At 43.5% G+C, this 18,229-nt stretch overlaps 1 protein-coding gene across 2 annotated transcripts in view; it reads left to right on the top strand.

Moving 5' to 3' along the window:
- Positions 1 to 18,229, top strand: part of DEPDC1B (DEP domain containing 1B) — a 62,187-nt gene that overhangs the window by 30,058 nt on the left and 13,900 nt on the right. For both annotated transcript variants that reach the window (XM_074952586.1, XM_074952588.1), the window contains 4 exons: positions 6,510 to 6,637; positions 8,189 to 8,319; positions 9,469 to 9,516; positions 15,138 to 15,278. In XM_074952586.1, the coding sequence (XP_074808687.1) occupies positions 6,510 to 6,637; positions 8,189 to 8,319; positions 9,469 to 9,516; positions 15,138 to 15,278 (448 nt within the window). The remainder of the gene's footprint in view (positions 1 to 6,509; positions 6,638 to 8,188; positions 8,320 to 9,468; positions 9,517 to 15,137; positions 15,279 to 18,229) is intronic.

Raw genomic sequence — 18,229 nt, 5'->3', positions numbered from 1 at the left:
GATTGACTGCAGACTATATAGTAAAACTTGAGTTCTGCTTAGCTATACCTTAACCAATCATTTTCCTGAAATTTAACTAACCAATCCTAACATATTGTAACATGATTATGTAACCAATTATATCCCACCACCTTAATTAGTTTACACCAAGCAAAATTAATTATACAGCAGACAGGAACAATCACAGAACCAGACAGAGATTATACAGACAAACAATAGCAAAGTGGGAACTATAAAGACAAAACAATACAGAAGTGAGGATTTCACATCCCAGCTATTGATAAGTGAGTTCTTGCCAGACAGGATGCTATCAAACTAAGTTTCCTTTTACATTTTCTAGGCACTTCCCTTTCTCTGGAGGCGATAGGCATTATCAGGACAGGATTGTATTCCTAACAGCCCAATAGCACCTTATTTCAATGTGACTAGTTTGGAATGTGAGGATGTGACTGGTTGCTTCCCAGCTTATGGCTGCTTCTGTTGCTTAGCCAAAGATCTTCACCTAAGCACAGGGCCTCAGACTGTCACAGTAAGAGAAGGACCTTACACCGGCAGACAGTGATTTTGATTCTTTCTCTTATACCTCTATAACTAGCTAAGTGATAAGAATACACCTAAATTCTTAGAGTATAGGCCTTTACAGACAGGCCTGAATATCTATATCCTAACAATGAGGTCTCACCAGTGCTTTGTATAACGGTACTAACACCACCTTATCTCTACTGGAAGTACGTCGCCTGATGCATCCCAGGAACGCATTAGCTTTTTTCACAGCCATATCACATTGGCGGCTCATAGTCATCCTGTGATCAACCAATACTCGAGGTCCTTCTGTTCCTCTGTTACCTCCAAGTGATGCGTCCCCAGTTTATAACAAAAATTCTTGTTATTAATCCGTAAATGCATGACCTTGCACTTTTCACTATTAAATTTCATCCTATTACTATTACTCCAGTTTACAAGGTCATCCAAATCTTCCTGTATGATATCTCTCTGTATTGGCAATGCCTCCCATCTTCGTGTCATCCGCAAACTTTATTAGCACACTCCCACTTTTTGTGCCAAGGTCAGTAATAAAAAGATTGGTCCCAAAACCGATCCCTGAGGAACTCCACTAGTAACCTCCTTCCAGTCTGACTGGTCACCTTTCAGTATGACCCTTTGTAGTCTCCCCTTTAACCAATTCCTTATCCACCTTTCAATTTTCATATTGATCCCTATCTTTTCCAGTTTAGCTAATAATTCCCCATGTGGAACCGTATCAAATGCCTTACTGAAATCAAGGTAAATTAGATCCACTGCATTTCTTTTGTCTAAAAAATCTGTTACCTTCTCAGAGAAGGAGATCAGGTTGGTTTGGTACGATCTACCTTTTGTAAAACCATGTTGTATTTTGTCTCAATTACCATTGACCTCAATGTCCTTAACTACTTTCTCCTTCAAAATTTTTTGCAAGACCTTGCATACTACAGATGTCAAACTAACAGGCCTGTAGTTACCTGAATCACTTTTTTTCCCTTTCTTAAAAATAGGAACTATGTTAGCAATTCTCCAGTCATACGGCATAACCCCTGAGTTTACAGATTCTTGCTAATGGGCTTGCAATTTCATGTGCCAGTTCCTTTAATATTCTTGGATGAAGATTATCCGGGCCCCCTGATTTAGTCCCATTAAGCTGTTCAAGTTTGGATGTGGTAATATCTACCTGCATATCCTCATTCCCATTTGTCGTCCTACTATTATCCCTAAACTCCTCATTAGCCTCGTTAAAGACTGAGGCAAAGTATTTGTTTAGATATTAGGCCATGCCTAGATTATCCTTAACCTCCACTCCATCCTTAGTGTTTAGCGGTCCCACTTCCTCTTTCTTTGTTTTCTTCTTATTTATATGGCTATAAAACCTTTTACTATTGCTTTTAATTCCCTTTGCAAGGTCCAAATCTACATGGCTTTTGGCCTTTTTCACTTTATCTCTACATGTTCTGACCTCAATAAGGTAGCTTTCCTTGCTGATCCCTCTCATCTTCCACTCCTTGTAGGCTTTCTGCTTTTTCTTAATCACCTCTCTGAGATGCTTGCTCATCCAGCTTGGTCTACAACTCCTGCCTATGAATTTTTTCCCCTTTCTTGGGATGCAGGCTTCTGATAGCTTCTGCAGCTTTGATTTAAAGTAATCCCAGGCCTCCTCTGCCTTTAGATCCATAAGTTCTTCAGTCCAATGCACTTTCCTAACTAAGTTCCTTAATTTTTTAAAGTTAGCCCTTTTGAAATCAAAAACCATAGTCACAGATCTATTTTTGTTTATCCTTCCATTTAGTTTGAACTTAATTAGCTCATGATCACTCGAACCAAGGTTGTCCCCTACAACCATTTCTTCTATGAGGTCCTCACTACTCACCAAACCCAAATCTAAAATGGCATCCCCTCTTGTTGGTTCAGCAACTACTTGGTGAAGGAATCCATCAGCTATCGCATCCAGGAAAATCTGAGCCCTATTATTATTACTAGCACTTGTCCTCCATTCTATATCTGGGAAGGTAAAGTCTCCCATGATCACACAATTCCCATTAGTTTTTACTTCACTGAAAACATTAAAGAGGTCTCTATCCTTATCCAAATCAGATCCCGGTGGTCTATAGCACACCCCAAGCACTATCCTAGGGGATGCTCTAGTAGCTTTTTTCCCCAATGTGATTTTTTGTATCCATTCCATCACTTCTTATTTCTTTACAGTCTACCTCATCATTGATATACAATGCTACTCCACCACCTTCGCCTTTATTTCTGTCTTTCCTAAACAGCACATACCCTTCAATACCTGTACTCCAGTCATGACTACTATTCCACCATGTTTCTGTTATCCTTATATCTGGTTTCACTTCCGGCACCAATAGCTCTAGTTCCTCCATTTTGTTACCTAGGCTCCTCACATTCGTGTACAAACATCTTAATTTTTGCTGTTTGGCTTCTTTCACATTCTTTACCCGATTAGGCACAGACATTCTACCGCCAGTATCACCTATTAGACTGGTATCTACACTGCCCTTCCTCCTTATGTCCATTCTCCTACCCATGGCTGTATCCTTTCTTACTTCGTTTTCTTCCCTCTCGATGCTAAAATCCGGCGTGGAGATTACCTGGACATCTCCCAATCATCTCCCCCAAATTCCTAGTTTAAAGCTCTCTTAATCAGTTGTGCCAGCCTCCATCCTAGAAGTCTATTTCCCCCCCTACTCAGGTGAAGTCCATCCCGAGAGAACAGTCCTCTGTCCATGAATGCTTCCCAGTGGCCATACACCCCAAAGCCCTCCTTATAGCACACTGCCTGAGCCATCTGTTGATCATCATAATCTTGTCACACCTTTGTTGCCCTTCTCTAGGAACAGGCAGAATCCCACTGAAGATCACCTGAGCCTCGATTTCCTTAAGCGTCTTCCCCAGTCTGGCATACTCTTCCTTGATACTTCCAGCGAGAATCTAGCCGTATCATTTGTTCCCACATGAAGGACAATCAGTGGATTCTTTCCCACTCCCGTTCAGATCCTCTTCAGCCTCAGGTCCACATCCCATATCTTGGCACCCAGCAGACAGCACACCCTTCTGTTCTCTGGATCCGCTCTTGTTACAGGCCTGTCTATTCTTCTAAGTAAGGAGTCTCCAATCACGTAGACCTGCCTTTTCCTGGTGATGGTGCGATTCTTCGGTCTATAACCTGTTCCCTCTGGCTGCAAGTCCTCTCGATTCCTATTGTCCCTTGCAATCCTCTGCAACCCATGCTGTATCCTCCTGGGGCTCATATTTGGTGGTGTTATCTCCATTGACTCCTCCCCTCTTCCTATAGGACTAGCTGCTCTTCTCTTCTTCCTTGCCCTCTCACCTTCAGTGACCACCTACTGTGCCTCTTCTTCATTTTCCAGCTTCGCAAATCTGTTCCTGAGCTCTATTTCTCCTTCACTAGCCCATCTTTTCCGCTGCCTGGTTCTCTTAGTCATATGCCTCCCAGCAGTCTCTCCTCAGCGTTCTTTGGTCCTGCTTCCATCTGCAAATCTGAGTGTTTCATTTCAGCCTCCTCATGTCTTTGCTTCATCATCTGCTCAAACCCCCTTCTAAACTCAACCAGAGTTTCCACCTGCCTCTCCAATCCTCGGATCTTTTCTTCCATCAGCTCTATCAGGTGGCAGATGAAACTCTTTTTAGGTACCCCCTCCAGGATCATGTGCATGCCGCAGCTTCCACATGCAGTCATCTTCATTGTGTTTTCCACTGCTTGGGTCACTACCACTGCTGCCTCTGTATCTGTCACAGCCTTCTCATCTAAGTCCTGTTAGTCCAGGAAACACAAACCAAACCAAAACACCACCACCCAGAGCAAAACAAAGCCCCAACGAGCACCAAACCGCTGCCAGACCACCACACACTCCCTTCACTATCCTGTTTGTTCCTCTGCCTGGCTCTCTTAGTCTTCCCCCCAAACTCCCCTTGCCAACTCCCACTCAAACTCCCCTGTTTACAGCTCTGTTTGCTGGCTCCTGTGCCGCTGCAGCTGTCTTAGGTCAATCGTCCGCCCAGAGCTGTGAAAATAAAGACCACTCCATACAAAGCAGTTGTCATCTTTTAGGCTAAAAAGGAAAAACTCCTAGTAATTAAGAAAAGTTGCTATTTGGTCCCTTCATACTAACTTTCCCTTCATACTAACTTTAATATACAGTATCCTGACACTCCCACCAGTGCATACTGTTTCACTTGGGTGCAAAGGGTGACCTCTGTGTGGTGGTCATGCAGTCTTTCATTCTCTGCTGCTTCAGTTCTATCCTTTCAGTCAGGATAGAAATGACTATTGGCATCCTAGTTTTTGTGAAGAACTAGCTTTGCTGGGTCTCCTCAGTTTTACCTATTTGCATTCGTTTTCTGTCTGCATTACACCTGCTAGGACTTGCTACTTAAATCGCATCAGCATGCACAGAGCCAAGCAAGATGAAGACCATGAACTGGTCTACACAGCATGGCAAAATGCATCAGAGGGGCTGCCCCATGTAGACCCTGCTGGCCTGCTCTAAAAGGTACCAAGTTTGCTTTAACATAGTCCTGTTTGAAACACATTCAAATGCTTCACAAGTCATACCCCTCTAGTGTGCTTTGCCAGTACCGTGTACATAAGACCTGAGAATGACTCTCTCACCTGGTTGTTCTTTGGGAATTCTTACAAGGGTAGGGGCTGTTGTTAAATGCAAATGTATGATAGAATAAACCTTACACATGATTGTAATAATCTTTGTACAAAGTATGCTTTGTAAAGTATCATTTGAAAACTCAGTTTGCTGGTCAGTATTGTCCTGGTAAAATATGTGTGGCCACATTGTTTGTGAAGTTATAAGATCCCCCTGTATGTTATTAATGGATGTTCCAAACCCCGCAGCTCTTCCTAGGCAGAAGTCAGGTCTTGCCTTAATTTACGTTTAAGTACTAAACAGTGTCATCAAGCAGGGAGGGAAAACAAAGGAAGTTCAAACAGGTGAAAAAAACCAGTAGCTAATATCATTCCCCTTAGATTCTTTGTCTCCTTGGTCTCAGCTGTAAATGTTTTCAATTGTGGGACTGAAACTATAAAAAGAAGGGACAGACATCCCTCCCCCCACCCATTACATTCACTGCATCTGAAGAGACAGAACAAGTAGCCACTGGATTCTGTGGGGAGGGATCCTGAACAGTGTGTTCAAGTTGAAGGGGCTGGGCAACTCTATTTGGGGTAACAAGTTGTGTGCATATTATTCCCTTAATGGAATAACAGGCTCAATATATCTGTACTGTCCAGGAGAGGATGGATAGTACAGGACATAGGTTTCTGGGGGGGAAATCTGGGAGTGTGGTGGGGGTAATCCCGTGGTAGTCTGTAAGGCTGGTAAGAGCCAAGTTATGGCTGGCTGGCTGCAGCACACACAGACAAATTTGGGAGTGACTTACATGCTAGAGCAGGGATGGGAAAACTTTTTGTCCCGAGGGCCACATCTGGGAATAGAAATTGTATGGCGGGCCATGAATGCTCACAAAATTTGGATTGGGGTGTGAGAGGGGGTGAGGGCTCTGATTAGGGGGTCCAGGCTCGGGGGTGGGGCCAGAAATGAGGAGTTCAGGGTGCGGGAGGGGGCTCCGGGCTGGGGTGCGGGGGCAGGGGGGTGAGGGCTCCAGCTGGGGGTATGGGCTCTGGGGTGGGGCTGGGGATGAGGAGTTTGGGGTGCAGGAGGGTGCTCTGAACTGGGACCGCAAGCACTGCTCTGACATGGGCTCCTTCTGCAGCTTTGGACAAATCACTTAACTGAGGCAAAGATGCTTCCCATCTATAAAATCTAAATAACACTTACTGCTCACGGATTTTACGAGCATTTGTTATTGTTCATAAAGTGCTTGGAAGAGGAAGCATGCTACACTGTGTAAGTGCTATACTATTTTATCATTGAAAAAATTGGTAGGTGAAGGAATGTGCTCTTTTTTTTTTTTATTTTGTAATACAGAATTCTGAAATGTGGTTCAAACGTCACAGTATAGCAATAGGAGAAGTACCAGCTTGCAGACTTGTGCACCGCCAAGAGTTAACACAGGCAAATATAGAAGAGATATGGAAATCCATGACGCTATCACAGTAAGTGTGTTTGTGAGTCCTCCACCTTTACACTAATGTGTATAGTGGGCCAACAGTCTCACCTTCTCTGCTACCTCTCCTAATTTCACCCATTCTTTACTGCTATACTGCCATTAGGCGTATACTTGCTAGACTAATTAGACTTGCTTATTATTTGACTATCAGCCTGTGATTTGTGAATAATCTCTTTTGTATTTAGCAGTTTTAACAATTCCTCTTTCTATGATACTATATAGCAAATTTTTCTGTATGTGTTTGTGTTGTGTAGTGTGGTGAAATCTTTCTCCTCACTTCTCTTTCCACGATGGTAAAATTCAAACAGTTCTTCTGGGAACATGAAATCCTAAAAATCACTAATAAAAAGTGCAATCATATAATATCAGGGTTAGAAGGGACCTCAGGAGGTCGTCTAGTCCAACCCCCTGCTCAAAGCAGGACCAATCCCCAATTTTTGCCTCTGATCTCTAAATGGTCCCCTCAAGGACTGAACTCGCAACCCTGGGTTTAGCAGGCCAATGCTCAAACCATTGAGCTATCCCTCCCCCGAATGTTTAGTTTGAGGACATAGGAAATGGAAGATCTGATCAGCTGGGTGAAAAAAATTCTACAAGCTTCCTACATATAGAAATAAGCTGTAAAATTTTAACAATGAGGGTAATTAACCATTGGAACAGTTTATCAAGGGTTGTGATGGATTCTCTATCACTGGCTATGTTAAAATCAGTATTTGATTTTTCTTTTTAAAATGATATGCTCTAGTTCAGTAGTCCCCAAACTTTTTACCGTGCACCCCACTTACACCTGTCTGCGCCCTCTGCCCCACAGGATCCGGGGCCGAGGAGATGGGGAGTAGCTGGGGTTGGAAAGAGGTAAGGAGGCTGAGGCTGGGGCTGGGGGCCGGGCCCCAGGTGCGGGGCCAGGAGCAAAGCTGGATGGCACTCCCTCCCTGCCCTCCGTGGGGGCTGACCCGGGCTCCAGCTGTGCCCCCTAAACATTCCTTAGCACCCCCCTAGGGGGGCGCGCCCCACAGTTTGGGGACTTCTGCTCTAGTTCAAAAGGAATTATTCTGGAGATGTTCTATGGCCTTTGTTAGATAGGAGTTCAGACTAGATGATCACAATGGTCCCTTCTGACCTTGTAATCTATTAATCTATATTCTATTATTATTATAGGCAATCCAACATTAATATCCTGCACAATGTAGGGGGCTGTCTATTTTGTGTGTGTGTATGAATTTTATATATATATAATTTTTTTCCTCTGGTTAAAAAATACACTGGCTGTTTGACAACACAGGTGGAACCTAACCAATAATGTTTATAGTGTAAACTGTTAAAATGGCATGTTATTTTTATGAGATGAACTGGATATACATCAATGAAATGTGCAGCATGAAAATATTAATGATCAAATAACGTACTTGAAACTGCCTCAAGCTTCCACACCCCAAAGATGACAAAAACAAACAGAAAGGAATTAATTTAAACAAGTGAATCTTTCCCAGTTTGTTTTTTGATATAGATGATGTAAACTATTTATTTATTTTAACAGCTTGCAAAAAGATTTGGGCCTGGATTCTCTGGATGAAGTATTGGATACAAAGCTTGTGAACCCAAAGCATATCATCCACAATGTGTACAATGTCAATAAACAGGGCATTGTCATTTTGGAAGACAAAACAAGTGAGTGGGCTGGAGATTTTTATTATGTTTTTAAGCCTTCCTATGTTGATTATAGCTCTTTTTTAAATTATTTTTTTTCTTTTAAGGCTGTATTGTTGGCTGTCTTGGGGTCTTTTAAGACTTGTCTACCCTGGAAAGTTTTTTCCTTTAACTACACCTGTATTATTAAAGTGGAAATCCCTCCCCTAGTGTGGACACATTCATACCTGTAGAAAAGTGCTTATACTAGTATTGATTATTCCAGTTCAGGAAGCGAAATAGGCTATGTTGATATAAGGCACCTTTATATCAGTGTAACTGCATCCACACTAGGGCTTATACCAGTATAAATATATTGATTAAAAAGACAACCCTAACTAGCGTCTTTATACTGGTATATCTTTTCTAGTGTTGACCAGGCTTAAGTCAGCCACTAATGGCCTTTGAAGAGTCCTACCAGTGTGAATCAGTTTTTGTTTTTTGCCCTGATCCACCCACAGGCAGTTCAAGGTTTCAAGATGCAAAGGTACTTGAGAGTGAAGGTGGAAGATTTTCTCACTAACACAAGGTCAGGGCTCTTTCATCCTTCTCCTCCCTTCACTCTAGGTGTCAGAGGAGTTTATGCCTTTTCCTACTGTCACATCAGCCCCCTACAGTACTTGGGCTTCCCTCTGAAGTACCTGGCACTGGCCACTGTTGGAAGACAGGATACTGGGCTAGATGGACCTTTGGTCTGACCCAGTATAGCCATTCTGACGTTCTTATAATGTCTCTGAAGCATCAAGACAGTATATTCTTAAATCTTCCACAATTTCCCTGTTTTTGACTGAAACCTCCAGCCAAACCTTATATTTTAAAATTACTGTTAAAAATATATATTTTGATGTACTAGGGGAAATGTCTCAGTTGAAATTTAGATGTTTGGCACTGTTTCATAGACTACTTTACTGCTATGTTTCTCCATAAGATTGGAGTAGTATAAAATTTGGCCAGCGGCATCTAAGATAAAGTGTATCCTTGGAGTAGCCCAACTGGCAGTATTTTAAGGTGTTGGAGAACTGTAATCTAAACCACATTTACTGAAAGATTTTGAACTTCTCTTGTATTATGCCAGACTGTTAACTGTTTTAACTGTTCTCATCTCTTCTCCACAACCTCCCTTCTGAGAAGAAGAGCTACCTCACTGGGTACTGTCAGCAATGAAGTGTCTAGCAAATTGTAAGTATATCACCAAATTCTAATAAAAACAAAATTGAAGTAACTCCTGTCTCACTTCACCAAATTCATTTTAATTAAAGGGTCAGAATTATGTCCTCTGATTCATATCCTAGAAAGTAGAGATGGAAAAGATCTTCAGGGTCATCTGGTAAATACTCTTGCCAAAGCAACATATTTCCTGGAGTATATGAAGCTGTTTTGCTTTTAACTATTTAGCTTTCATTTGTGACAAATCTCTGTAAAATGGTCCAATGACCTTTTTGTAGGCATGTGGCTATAAAAATGTAGTTTTGTTATAGCAGGTGTTTATGCATATTGAGATTCAGGAACCATGTTATTTATGGATGGCTTAGCCCCATGTAAATTAAAGCAGCAGTTGAAGTGAAAATAAATTAAGTTACAAAAACCCTCAAAACAAACAAAACTGACTGTGATGGTGATTGTGAAATGCTCAGGGAGAATAGGGAGGCTACAGAAACAGAAATCGCAATAATAATGGGGGATTTCAGCTATCCCTATATTGGCTGAGTATATATCATGTCAGGATGGGATGCAGAGATAAAATTTCTAGACACTGTTAATGATTGCTTCTTGGAGCAGCTAGTCCTAGAACCCACAAGGGAAGAGGCAATTCTTGTTTTGGTCCTAAGTGGAGCACAGCATCTAGTCCAAGAGGTGAATGTAGTGGAACCGCTCAGTAATAGTGACCATAATGCAATTAAATTTAATATACTTGTAGGGTGGAAAATGCCAAAGAAATCCAGCACTCTAGTATTTAACTTCAAAAAAAAAAAGGGGGAACTACACAAAAATGAAGAAGCTAGTTAATTCGAAATTAAAGGGAACAGTCACAAGAGTGAAATTCCTGTAAGCTGCATGGAAATTATTTAAAAACACCATAAAAGAGGCTAAAAGAAAATGTGTGCTCCGAATCAAAACAAACAAATAAATAAACAATATGAGTACCGAAAAGAAAAGAAAAAAGCTCCATGGCTAAACAATAGAGAAAAAGAGTGGTTAGAGACAAAAAGGCATCCTTTAAAAATTGGAAGTCAAATCCTACTAAGGAAAATAGCATAAACTCTGGCAAGTCAAGTGTAAAACTATAATTAGGCAGGCCAAAAAAGAATTTGAAGAACAACTAGCAAAAGACAGAAAAGCTAATGGCAAAAAATGCTTTAAGGACATCAGGAGCTGAAGCCTGCCAAACAGTCAGAGCGGCCACTGGACAATCAAGGAAGACAAAGCCATTGCAGAGAAGCTAAATTAATTCTTTGCATCAGTCTTCACTGCAAAGAATGTGAGGGAGATCCCTGCCTCACAGCCATTCTTTTTAGGTAGCCCCTTTCTGCCGGCTGAACATCTGAGCCGTATCAGGAAGCTAGAGAAGCAAATAAGAAAGGGTATGTGCTGTGAGATCCTCCCTTCCTCTGTGGCCTCTGACCATGAACACGGCTTGGAGGAGCCTTATGACCTGACCATGGAGAAGGACTGAGAATGGAGAGAGCCGTTGCTGCAGGAGAGGAAAAAGGACTGAGAGGTGCATTTGGAAATGCACCAGGACATCATGGGTTTGTTCAGGTAACAAACTCAGATGTTGCAAAGCATTATTGACCTATGTGCCCAAAGATCCAGTATTCAGTAGCCTTTCCAAAATCATGGTTGGTGCTCCCTTCACACCCAACATAAAAGATGACAGCATGGTGTACATCCTTATCCCCTACTACTCCATGCCGGCAGACAACAAGGAGAACCATAGCTATATACCAACTGTGAAAATCCCAGGATCAGCCACAATACTTTATGCTGAAATAATTTTTATGTATATGAACATAAATGTTCATTGTTTACTTGTGTTTTTTTTACTGGGGGTTTTAAAGTATGGTTCATCCTGTTAGCGTTGCTTAAAGGTTTGTACCTTATATGTTTGCACTTTAATTTTGTTGCCTGTTTTTTGCACACAATAAAGTTTTGTTTTTGGAAACTTACTGTATATTAGCTTATACCAAGCATTATAGACGCATTATAGAATTTGATAATGGGAGGCAATAACCAACCAGTATTTAAGCTTCGTTACAAGACAGACTATTTCATAAAAGTGTCACACAACTCTATATTGTGGCTGACAAAATGTTTTTTTAAAGCATCCCTCAGATGTATAGCTGTTGGCTCTTCTAATAGCCCTTGTGTCTGGCTATTCAAATTCTGCAGACAGCTGGTCCACCTCGCCCCTCCATCCTTGCGGTAGCTTTCCCCCCTTCACTTCACAGCAGTATTCAACATGCAGCTATACTGCTGATCATGTTTCTCTTGCTGAGATCCAATCTAGTGAGTAAACAATGCCACTGACCCTTCAGTCTACCAAAGGCACATTCAATAGCCATTCCGCATTAGCTGAGCTGGTCGTTGAATCTTTCTCTGGTGCTATCATGGTATTCTTTGTATGGCTTCATGAGACAGGAGAGCAAGGAGTAGGCTGGGTCCCCCAGAATCACTATTGGCATTTCAACATTGCTAATGTGAATGTGCTTACTAGGGAAGAATGTCTCTGCTTGCAGCTTTTGGAAAAGTTCTGTATTCTTAGCGATGTGAGCATCATGTGCTTTCCCTGATCAGCTCACATTGATATCACATAAGTGTCCATGGTGATTCACTTGTCTTTGTACAACCACAGAAGAGGTATCCTTTTCTCTTGATGTGCTTGCTGGCAGGGTGGGCTCATGCCAGAATGGGGCTTTGTGTGCCATCTATTGCCCCATTGCAGTTTGGGAACCCCACGGCAGCAAATCTTATCTACCATTTCCTGCACATTTGTGAAAGTCACAGTCCTGTCAGCAGCGTACACTTCATAGCTCTATACACTTGGATGACAACAGCATCCAGTGTGGATTTTCCAACTCCAAACTGATTGACCTGTGATTGATAGCAATCTGGCATTGGAAGCTTCCAGAATGTGATCACCTTTTGCTTCTCCACTGTCAACGCAGCTCTCATTTTGGTGTCCCTGCGGTGGAGGTCTGGAGTGAGCTTAGCATGCAGATCCAGGAATGTGGCCTTTCGCATCCCAAACCTGCATTACAATGTGATTCCACTAATCAGTGCTCATTTGTTGGTCTCAGAAGCAGCGATTCAATGTGAGGAGCTGCTCCATGAATGCCGTCAGCAACCTGGCATTTTATTTACTGTGATCATCGGCATCCAGTTATTGTTGTGTTTGAACATCTCCATATTTTCCTCATTGCATACTCGGTTGTTGTAGTATTCATTCAAGTTCTGCAAATACAGGAGAATCATGTGTCCTGTAGTAACAAAGGTCATTTTAACGGCACTGAGCTCTGCAGGATCCATGCTGCTTCCAGAGAGATGGCAGAAACTAAAAAGCGGTGTGTGGGACTGGGGAAGTTTTTTTTTAAAAGGGTGCATAAATAGAGAAAGTGGCATAGATGGAAACTTCTGTGCTGCCTTCAGAGCTGGGCGGTTGGAGAGCGGCAGCTGCTGGCTAGGTGCCCAGCTCTTAAGGCAGCGCCGCCGCCCGCAGCAGTGCAGACGTAAGGGTGGCATGGTATGATATTGCCACCCTTACTTCTATGCTGCTGGTGGTGGCAGTGCTGCCTTCAGAGCTGGGTGCCTGGCAAGCAGCCACTGCTGTACACTCTGCCTTCAGAGCTGGGATTTCACAGGGGAGACCAAATTTCACGGTCAGTGACGTGATTTTCGTGACCATGAATTTGGTAGACCCTTAATTATGAAAAGTGTTAGGCAACCTGAGCTACAGGATGGCTTTATAGCTCTGTCTATAATCCATACATGAGGTTTGGTGACCATCTTTTTTATGTTTTTTTTTGAAAGCAGAATAGCTTGTTTTGAGAGTGGTGCTTTGAAATGAATAGTATGTAGGATGCTGACCGTTCATATGAATGACATATGTCTAAGGTTCAAATGTAGTGACAGCTGTGGTAATTACATAGTCGTTGTAACCCATCAAGGATCAAATTAATGTCTATCAATTCACTGTTTGAGAACTAAGGCTTAGAAAAGTCTGCTGCTTTGAATGTGTGTGTACTGATGGCTAAAGTGTTTCTAGCCGTGGAGAGTAACAAAACATTGAATCTTAAAGCAGGGAATGTTACCTATTATAGTAAAATATTTTTGCTATGTGTTTGAATATTACCCATCTAGATGTTTCAGTACCTTCATAAAAAAACATTAAAAGCAGAATTGGTATTTTTATCTCTTGATGTGGTTCCTTTTCCTAGCAAAGACAAAGAAGCCATTTTGAATCTCATAGTTTTGCAGATGTCTGTCATAAGCAGTCCCTGTTTGTATGTTCAAGAAGCACTACTACAGCCAACTAAATTTAGTGAAGAAAATATCAACTTTTGGGTTTTTGTTTCTTAAATCTGATATTTTTTCCCCCTCCATTTCAGTTAATTGGCTGTAGTAGCACCTGAAAGTTCAGACAGAAACTGCATATGTCCTCAGCAAAAGCCTGGGAGAGGAAACCACAGCAGAGGTACAAATATTAACTCTGCTTTAACTTTTGTGTCTGAAATTACTGAGTGCATTTACATAGGTAACAGCTATTAATGAATTTATTTTGAAAATAAAAATCATATCAGTTGCAGTTAGATAATACTGATTAATGTCTTGCTCTTTCCTTCAATTCCAGAATGATCTTAGTAAGCTATGTCTACACCAGCACTTTTGCCGGTATAACTTATGTTGCTCAGAGGTGTGAAAAAAAACACACCCCGAGCGACATAAGTTACACCGAAGAACACGATGTGACAGGAGAGTGTCTCCTGCCAACATAGTGACCACCGCTTGTTGGAGGTGGTTTAATTATGTCAACGGGAGAGCTCTATCCTGTTGGCATAGAGCAGATACATGGGAGATTTTTACAGGGGCGCAGCTGCACTGGCCATCTGGTTCATATTCCTATGAACATGTAGTGTTTGGAGATAAATGCTTATACTATCTGAAACCTAATTAAGTAACAACTTCAAACATTCATCTCTCATTGCATAGCATTCTAGTACTAGTGCATTTCAACCCAGGGATGTAAAACTTGAGAGTAATACTTTGATTAAAAGAAGGCATTGTGTAGAGCAGTGGTTCTCACCAGGGGTCTGAGGCCCCCTGGAGGGCCGCGAGCAGGTGTCTGCCAGGCAGGGCCAGTGTTAGACTCACTAGGGCCCAGGGCAGAAAGCTGAAGTCCCACCGCATGGGGCTGAAGAAGAAGCCTGCGCAACTTAGCTTCCTGGGGGCCTCAGGCAATACCCCCTAATGTCAGTCCTGGCTTTTATATGCAGAAAACTAGTTGTTGTGGCACAGGAGGGCCATGGAGTTTTTTATAGCATGTTGGGAGGGCCTCAGAAAAAAAAAATGTTGAGAACCTCTGGTGTAGAGCAGTAAATAGCAAGGAGTGGACTCATTTTAAGGGCAGTAAGAACTGTATGGGTATTTTTTCACGTATTATGTCTGTTTTCACTCGATTAGTTGCAGTTTGTGTAACTACTACTTTGAATAATTAATTTAAATTTTTCCCTTTTGAAACTTTGCTTGTATTGGCTAGAAATGAAAATAGGTGACCCTGTTTGTGGTTTCATTTCCTCTCTTAGGGCCCAGTTGTTCAGATTTGAAGCAACCTACATACTTAGGATTTGAAAGAGATGTCTTCAAAACAATAGCAGACTACTATGGCCAGATGAAGGAACCTCTACTCACATTTCATCTTTTTGATGTTTTCGTCAGTGTGTTAGGTAAGTTGGCTTGTAATATAATAAATAGAAGAATTGTGAACGATTGTGGCTTTTCCACCCCATTACCACAAATTATCTTAACTTTTATAAAGATTTAACAAGTCTCTCAAATTTTTTTATGTGTTCCTTCCACTGTAGCTATAAATAGAATATTCTAATACTTAAATGTATTTTGAAAACTAAGACAACACAGTGCTATTGTTACATACCTTAAGTTGTGTTATGAGGCTGAAGGCCTTGGACCAGGTTTTTAAGGGTATTGAGATGTGGCTCCACTCAGCATTGCAAGGCCTGAATGACTTAGATAGCTAAATCTTATTGTCAAAAGGGGCTCAGCTCTTAAGTTTTATTATTGACTTTCTCTCTGTGCACTCTGTATACATTTGTGCATGCTTTTACTAGCTAGTATTAAATTCTCTGTTTAAAAAATCCTATTCAATTAAAATCTTTCCCTGTTCTTTTACACACTTTTTGTGTGTGTGTTACTTCCATTGTACATTGTATTTCACTTCACACAGCACTGACAGGGTTTTATTTCACAGCTGCAGTACTCTTCACAAATAGAATACAACCCCCCCCCCCCACTTCACTTATACCAAAGTTTATGTGGAAATGAAAAAAGTTTTGCGCACTTGCAGTTAAAAGTGACTTATGCACTTTTGAAAATAGGATGTAGGCAGTACTGAAAGTTTTTACTCCAAGAGCACAGACACCAATGTTCTAGTAGCTGGCCTTTGGAGAATCTTTGTTCTATATGTAACATTGAGGAGGTTGCATTTCCATCTTCTAAAGAGAACCTGGTCTGTAATAAAATATAATGGTTATGTATCATAAGAAAAATGCTGTCTTGTGGCAGAAATGTATAGTGTGGTTTTTAAAAGTTTATTAGGAATATTGTTTTCTACAAATAATGGTACTGGAGCCAATGTTAAAGCTTGTTATTACTAAGGATATCTGAATAAATAGGCTTCAAACCTTATGCCTCCTGCGGAAATCCTATCCCTGTGAGTGACCCGCACTCCAGCTGTCTAAAGTGCTTGGGTGAGACTTATATATGAAATCACTGTCAGATCTGCTGTCAGTTCAAGCTGCGAACGAAGGAGGACTGGGAGGCCAGTTTCACGTCCCTCCTGATGGAAGCGGTGCTCAGACTGGCTTCGGAGCGAAGCCGGTCGGACTTGGCACAGTACCTTGGTGTCGATACGGGAGTGCTCCTCCTGCTGCATGGGACTCTTGGCACCGTTCCCCATCACCGGTGCTGAGAAAGAAGCATGCGAAGCAGCGGTGCAAGAGAGGTCATTCCCTGGGTCTAAGAAAGGACAAGCCCATGAAGCGGAGTGGAGTGCAACCTGTGTCTGGCCAGTCCTCTGCCCCCGCTCCGCAGATTGCACCACTGACTCTGCCCTGTTGACAGGCTCCGTTGAGTCTGGTGTGGGACCAGCTGTTGGCACTGGGGAACATCGTGGCACCAGCAGGATTGTGGTGCCGTCCACCTGGGAGGTGTTCGTTGTGGTCAAGGACTTGCTGGCACTTTCAGTACTGCCGTCGCCGGCAGTGCAAGAGTCGGCACCGGTGGTGAGGGTGAGCAGAAGGAAGCATTCTGCCCTGAGCTCTCATTCAGTACTGGAGCCCTTGTTACCGTCTAGAGCAGGGGTGGGCAAACTTTTTGGCCTGAGGACCACATCGGGGTTCCGAAACTGTATGGAGGGCTGGGTAGGGAAGGCTGTTCCTCCCCAAACAGCCTGTCTCTCACTTCCTGCCCCTGACTGCCCCCCTCAGAACCACCGACTCATCCAAATCCCCCTGCTCCTTGTCCCCTGACCGCCCCCTCCCGGGACCCCGCACCCCTAACTGCCCCCCTGCCCCCCTGGGATCCCACCCCCATCCAACCCCCCTGTCCCCTGACAGCTCTGACCCCTATCCACACCCCCGCCCCCTAACAGGCCCCCCCTGGGACTCCCACGCCTATCCAACCCCCCCGTTCCCCGTCCCCTGAATGCCCCCCCCAGAACCTCTGCCCCATCCAGTCCCCCCCCCCCCCCGCCCTGTTCCCTGCCCCCATACCATGTCACTCAGAGCACCAGGACTGGAGCCAGCCACACTGCCACACAGTCTAGAGCACTGGGGCAGGCAGACAGCTCTCACAGCCACGCTGCCCAGCAGGAGCTCGCAGCCCCGCCGCACAGAGCACTGGCGGTACGGTGAGCTGAGGCTGCGGGGGAGGGGCCAGGGGCTAGCCTCCCTGGCCGTGAGCTCAAGGGCTGGGCAGGAGGGTCCCGTGGACCGCAGTTTGCCCACCTGATTTAGAGAGAAGGTGGCCCTGTTGATGTTGACATGGGCTTCCCTGCTTCAGTACCAATCCCCGGATATGCTGCACTGGCCCTTGGAGATGACGCATACAGCACCTCCGTGGTTCCCGACGATGACTCATCATCAGAGTTTGAGGTGGAGTTGTGCACCCAGCAGAGGGGCCATTACCGGTGCCTCACCAGACAGCCCTACGTGGTGGTGGATCACAGTGTGGGGGTTCCTAACAGATCAGTGGGCATTGGCCCGTGCAAATGCAATGGCCTTTTTGGAACCTGGGGGGTTTTCCCCCGTGGTCTGGCCCTCCTTCTAGCTTTTCCTACTCCGTGGTGTTAGAATGGCCCCTCTGTAACACCGAGCAGTGCCCAACCTAGACTCCGGTACTGATCCCAGTACTGATCCTCAGGAGCTAGAATTGCAGGTTCTGGTCTGTGCAGAAGGAAAGGAGAAGGGACCAGTGCAGGCCTCCTCCTCCCCAGACAAGTCAGTGTCGGGGATGGGCAGTTTAATGCCCCAGGACGACTTCACGGCTCACCAGGAGCTATTGAAGACAGTGGCCTCAAACTTAGTGCCGGAAGTGGATGTAGTTAAAGAGTCCTCCCACAGCCTGGTCAGCCACTTGGCCATGGTGGTCGAATGTGGCT

This window comes from Natator depressus, chromosome 5 (assembly GCF_965152275.1).
Source record: "Natator depressus isolate rNatDep1 chromosome 5, rNatDep2.hap1, whole genome shotgun sequence".
NCBI lineage: Eukaryota > Metazoa > Chordata > Testudines > Cheloniidae > Natator > Natator depressus.
The sequence above is the reverse complement of the archived record's forward strand: the minus strand, read 5'-3'. Positions and strand labels throughout refer to the sequence as shown.